General features: G+C 45.1%; 1 protein-coding gene across 1 annotated transcript in view; it reads right to left on the bottom strand.

Annotated features, from left to right (window-relative positions):
- Positions 1-2,207: 2,207 nt before the first annotated feature.
- Positions 2,208-6,000, bottom strand: part of TDRD9 (tudor domain containing 9) — a 120,896-nt gene continuing 117,103 nt past the window's right edge. The window contains exons 35-36 of the mRNA XM_061182922.1: positions 3,823-3,895; positions 2,208-2,545 (exon numbers count right to left, since the gene is read on the bottom strand). Coding sequence (XP_061038905.1) covers positions 2,444-2,545; positions 3,823-3,895 — 175 coding nt within the window. The 3' untranslated portion in view covers positions 2,208-2,443. The remainder of the gene's footprint in view (positions 2,546-3,822; positions 3,896-6,000) is intronic.

Genomic DNA, 6,000 nt, shown 5'->3' with positions numbered 1-6,000 from the left:
ATAAAGCCTTTCTGGAATGCAGCCTCACTCATTTGTTTAAGTATCGCCTACGACAACTTCTGAGCTACGACTGCAGAGCTGACGAGCAGCACAGACGCCACGTGGCCCACGGCGCCCAGGACGTTCACCACCGGGCCCTGTATAGACAGCAGGCACCTTCTGCCCCATCCCTTCGGTCCCTTCAACTGACTTCGCAGCTCTTACCACTGCCTGCCTGGTTGCCCGTCCTTTGCCTATACCCACTCTGAGGTCAGCACCGTGAGGGTGTCAGTGTCCGTAAGCACCTGCCCCGGTGCCTGGGGCACAGTATGTGCTCAATAAACACCCGCTGAAGGACCGTGCAAATGAAGAAACCACAGCCGCCTCAGAGGAGAGCTCGGTGCTGGTGGGATGGGAAGACAGACTTTTCCTACCTGCCCTTTAAAACCTTTTCATTTCACATCATGGATATGTATTACTTACTAAGTAACTTTTTAAATAAAGTTACTTACTTAGCAAGTAATACATAACATTTTAAAAGTAAACAACTGTTTAAAAATATGTGACTAGAGAATTATGCACATGAAAAGCAAGGCGATTACCCTCTAAAGTGATGTGGAAGGAGATGCCATCAAATACACTACCTGGTTTTGCAGAAAATAATATTTACAAAGTTAATGTTATAAAGACTGATGACTGATTTAACCAGCAATATTGACGTGACTGTATGGGGGATGGGGAAAATAAGGTACAGAATGATGGAAAGAGCTCAGTCTTCATCTATTATAGCAGCAATTAATTAATGACTAAAGCAGAAATCATGAAACAGCATAATGTACTTAATAAAGTACTTATCAAGATGGAGGCAATTCCAAAAAAAACAGGTAAGAGTTAGAATGATTTTCTTTGAGGGTGAGAACCAGAGAAATCAAAAAACTGGATTTCTTTGTTTTCTTTTTAAACAAGCCTTTTGGTACTATTTAATTTTTTAACCATTCACGGAACTTTTATTCCAAAGCTAACAAGCAGAACGGGTGCTCGACGGCTCAGGCCTGTCCTCCCGCACTGCTAACCCCACAATGTGCTCACTCTCCAGACGTGCGCTAACTACTCCCACCTGGCAAAGCAAAGAGCAAACAGCAGGGTCAAAACATCCTGCTTCTTTTCACAAGGCAGGTGAACTCTTAACCTTAAAGTTGAACAAAGGATGGTGTGTTGCTAGCTTGGTAGCACCACCTCCTGCGTAAGGTGGGAAGCGCATTCCCCAGAAACCCCCCACTGGAATGCTTCTGCTCTGAGCTGCCTCAGGAGCAGCTGAGCAAGACTGGGGCACAGGTGAAGCGGGGGCCATGTGCTCAGAAGGTGGTGTCGGGCGCAGCCGCTGCTGCCGGCACGCTCAGCATCCAGCGGGCTTCCTGGCTGCCGGCCCAGCACAGCACTTGGCCGGGCCCCCAGTTCACAGAAGCTCCCCTAGACGGGGTGGTTTTCGAGTTCTCTGCATGAGCTCCTGGTCATGATCCCACGTTGCTGACCAAATATGTGTGCTCTCACAAGCCTCAAACTGTCCGCCTGTAAGCAGCCAGCTCAGGTGGACCATTTCTCCGATCCGCCCACTGGCCCTTCCAGACCTTCACTCCAGCTTCTGTCACGCTCGTGTTAAGAGCTAACTCAGATCTCATTTACTGCTGCATTTACAGTGGCTCTGCTTTTCTGGTGAAACCCTGCCTGACAAAAGTTGACTTTTAAAAAGAAGTCTACATTCTTTTATCAGTTTTAGAAATTTGGATTTTTTTCAGAATGAAATACCTTTTAATCTCCTCTGACTAATAACTGTCAGAAACAAACTTAGTCTAATGCTTTTATTGTTTTAACATAGATATACTAGTGACCAGGTAATCTCTCTAATTTCCAAAATGTGGACTAAGAATTTAACTTAAGTAGAAACCTAAAATATACAAAACTGAAGTAGTTTTACCAAAATTAGGTATTTTCCCTCATGGAAAAAAAATTAGAAAATGCCATGTGGCTTTGGAAAAAACACACAGCTTTCTCCTTGTGGTAAACTGGGAGCCCTGGTTTCTCCTGTGCCCCAGGTTTAAACCACTGTAACAAAATAGAACATACAAGCATGTTCTGGAACCTTACATGAAAGATTAGCTACTTATATTTACCTTAGTAAATTGAAAGCAAAATACAGCTCTTTTTCCAAATGAAGTCTTCTTTCAAAATAATTTTTCCCAAAATGTTTATTAATACAGTGATCTTCTGTTTCTGGAAAAGACAAGACTTTTCCCAATCTTTCACTTGAACAGAAATACCACTCTCCAGCCACCAACTGAAGAGGAAAGGAACCGGGACCGAGAAGGCCTTTCAGACAGAGTGGACAGAGGGAGGCAGCCTGCGGGTGGAGCCTTTAACAGGCCTCCGTGGCCCCCAGGAGGGCTGGGTACAGCCTGCATCCCGTCTAGGAACTGAGGACAATCAGTTTGTGCAGCTGGTACAGAAAGGTGTTCTTCCCTCTGCTGCTCTCCCGGTCCGCCTGCTCCATCACCAGCTTCAGATCAACCTATCGGGGCAAAAGGACCAGTCAGGCTCTGCAATGGGACTTTTCTAGACATAAAGTAAAACAAATAAAATTATACACACACATACACATAGACACATAAGATGGCAGAAACTACTCTTTTAATTTTCCAAAAATATTTACAGAATGCTGCTCTATTCTCACAACAATAAACACTATATATCTGCTATTTCATCTTTAAATTCATCCTAATAATATGGCAATCTTTACCCAGAAATCTCCCATACATTCCTTCCTATGTAATTGTGAACAGTAAACGTGAACAGAGGCATTAAAGCATGTAAGTTTTCTAAACCACATCAACCTCAGAATGAAATTCTGCTTTCAGATTAAGCCCTGCTATTAGCTTCAAACACCCCCATGGAGGCTGTAGGAGAGGTGGCTGGGCACAGCTCCGCGCACATGACGGAGCTGGCTGCAGGGACTGGTCCGCAGGGCTCTAACGGGGGAAGCCGGTCGTGGAGGCCATGGAGAGAAGGAACACTCTGCAGCAGCAGTAACTTCCAGACACAGAGTGGGAAACCACCGTCTCCAGGGGTGGCAGCCTACTCCCACTGCCAAAGGGATGAGGGACCAGTGCCCCAGCTGGTGTATTTATAAAGACATCCTTGGCTCTAGGATTAAAGCTTCGAATTCCTCCCTGAGTTCCTTTCCTGAAATCACATTTTACTCTCAATCTTACAGACAGGAAATGTCAAGGTGCCCAATATGGGCCATGCTCTACTTCACAACTGCTATGGACTGAATTGTGTCTTCCAAATCCCCAGTGTGATGCTATCTGGAGATGAGGCCTTTGCAGAGGTTATTCAGGTTAGATGAGGTCATGAGGGTGGGGCTCCCATGATGGGATTAGGATGGGATTAGTGCCCTTATAAGAAGAGACACCAGAGAGACACCACTCTCTCTGCCATGTGAGGGCACAGTGAGAAGGTGGATGTCTCCAAGCCACTCCCACAACAACCAATGTGCCCTAAAAGCTAATCCAGACATTCACACCTGTTTTATCCAAAATTAAAGGATAATTAGCCTGAGGTCTAATTTTTCACCAAGACATTACATAGAGTACACTACCCAGAAACAGCCTGTGTGGCCTGTGACCCTGCCCCGTGAACCAAAGAACCACGCACTTTGCCGCCAGGCTCTCTCTGCTCCCCGGGCACCCTCCACCAACCCTGTTGGAGCCCCTGAATCCATCAAGAGTTCTGTTCCCATCAATCCTGGTGGCAGGCTGCTCACATGGCCACCTATTTCTCACTCACCTGATTCCACTCATATGGCTTTTCATGCCACTTAGGAACAATCTTCTCTCTTGGTTTCAACGGACAGAACAAACTAAAATTTAAAAAAAGAGAGTTTAAGTCACCTTAATTATATGTTAGTAATTGAAAACACTACTGTGATTTTCAAAAAGAGATTTAAATCCTATGTACTTTCCCTCAGAATTGTAACTCCAGTAAGTTTCTTAAAGGTCAAAATTTATGTAATCATGATCAGAGAATAATTTAACCCCCTATACATTCAAAAACAAAAAAAAATGGAGCAACGTGGGTCTATAAGACTGACCCTTGTTTTCTGTGTTCCCCTAGTAACCAGTGGAGGCTGCTCCGTTACCACACATCGCCTGGGTTACTGAGTCAAGTTCTAGGAAATGTAAGAGGATCTTTTATACCATTTATTCTTAAGCAGCCACGACAAGTTGGAAATGTCATCAGCTTAAAAACGCAGAGATAGAGAATTCTAGCAATAAGAATGTAAAGAAGTCTGCAAATCTTCTTGCACCACCCCCCCCCAAACAACTATAAAACTAGACAAAATCGTCCAAAAAACATGCCTGAAGACTCTGGATATTAACCAAACGCAAATAAGTTCAGAAGCATTCATTCACAAAAAACTGCTGAACTCCAGGTAACAACAGTGGAGTCTGTGGAATTCGTGCCTGGGGCTACTCCCACCCACCACTCACGCCCACCGCACCAGCTCAACCTGGCACCCTAGTGTTCCCAGGGTGAAAACAGGCATCTTCACTGCCAGACTGAATTTACTTGATTTGGAGCAGAGGGTAAAAACCCTCGTGCCTGGCAGCACTGTCAGTAAAAATGGCAACCTCAGTAGGAAATAAATGGAGAAAGCCCACAGCTCTGGCAGCCTTCGGCCCTCGTCCTGCTTGGGGCCAGCAGCAGAGCAGCTGACAATCCAGAAATGCAAGAGGGAGATCCTGGAAACGAGTGCCGCAGAGGCTAGTCGGGCTCACCACACGTTCCCTAGCTGACGGAGAAGCTGCACACACGTGCAGCGGAGACCTACGAAGGCCCCTGGCCTGCCACACAGCCCTGGCCGACTGGAAGGTGGCATACACGCACACGAAAGCCCTGGCAAGAAATAAAAGCCAGATTTCAAAACTGCCTGAACTCTGGATGTACTACCTGACCCACACAGAGACCCACCGGCAGAGGGCAGAAGCCTTAATGACTTAGGTATTTAAGCACAACTTCTCACTAATCGTTGGCTGAGCACTAAGCAATGCAGACACAAGGATGACCCCTAACAAGCCAGGCTGAAAAATAAAAAGGAGAATTAAAAAAACAGGCATTGGGGCTTCCCTGGTGGCGCAGTGGTTGAGAGTCTGTCTGCCAATGCAGGGGACACGGGTTCGAGCCCTGGTCTGGGAGGATCCCACATGCCGCGGAGCAACTGGGCCCGTGAGCCACAACTACTGAGCCTGCGCGTCTGGAGCCTGTGCTCCGCAACGGGAGAGGCCGCGATAGTGAGAGGCCTGCGCACCGCGATGAAGAGTAGTCCCCGCTTGCCGCAACTAGAGAAAGCCCTCGCACAGAAATGAAGACCCAACACAGCCATAAAAATAAATAAATAAATAAAAGAGCAATGTACATACCTTAAAAAAAAAACAAACAAAAAAAACAGGTATTAGTGGCCTTACAACATGGTGGGGAAACTGATTCTGCAGAATTCTGCAGGGAGTAATCAAAACCCTACATTAATACACTACATTATCTAAAATGCCCAATTTTCAGCAAAAATTATGAGATATTTTGTGAAGAAACAGGAATGTGTGACCCATACTCAGGAATAAAAAAAAGAACAGCCAACAGAAGCTGACTGAGTGGAGTCAGACGTGGTTTTAGCAGGTAAGACTTTAAGGAAGTCACTGCAAGTACATACAAAGAATTAAAGCAAACTATGTTTAAAGAAATAGAGGAAAATATGATGGTAATGACTCAAAGGTAATCTCAATAAAAATTTAAAACTATACACAGAACCAAAGAGAAATTTTAGAGTTGAAAGGTACAATAACTAAAATGGAAAATTCCTTACGTAGGAGACCAAAATCTGTAGGTGTGAGATGGACGAATAAAGAATCAGTAAACTTAAGGATAGATCAATAGAAGTTAACTAATCTGAACAACAGAGAGAAAAAG

The sequence above is a fragment of the Eubalaena glacialis genome, chromosome 2 (assembly GCF_028564815.1).
Source record: "Eubalaena glacialis isolate mEubGla1 chromosome 2, mEubGla1.1.hap2.+ XY, whole genome shotgun sequence".
NCBI lineage: Eukaryota > Metazoa > Chordata > Mammalia > Artiodactyla > Balaenidae > Eubalaena > Eubalaena glacialis.
Note: the sequence above shows the minus strand (reverse complement) of the source record. Positions and strands in the feature narration are given on the sequence as shown.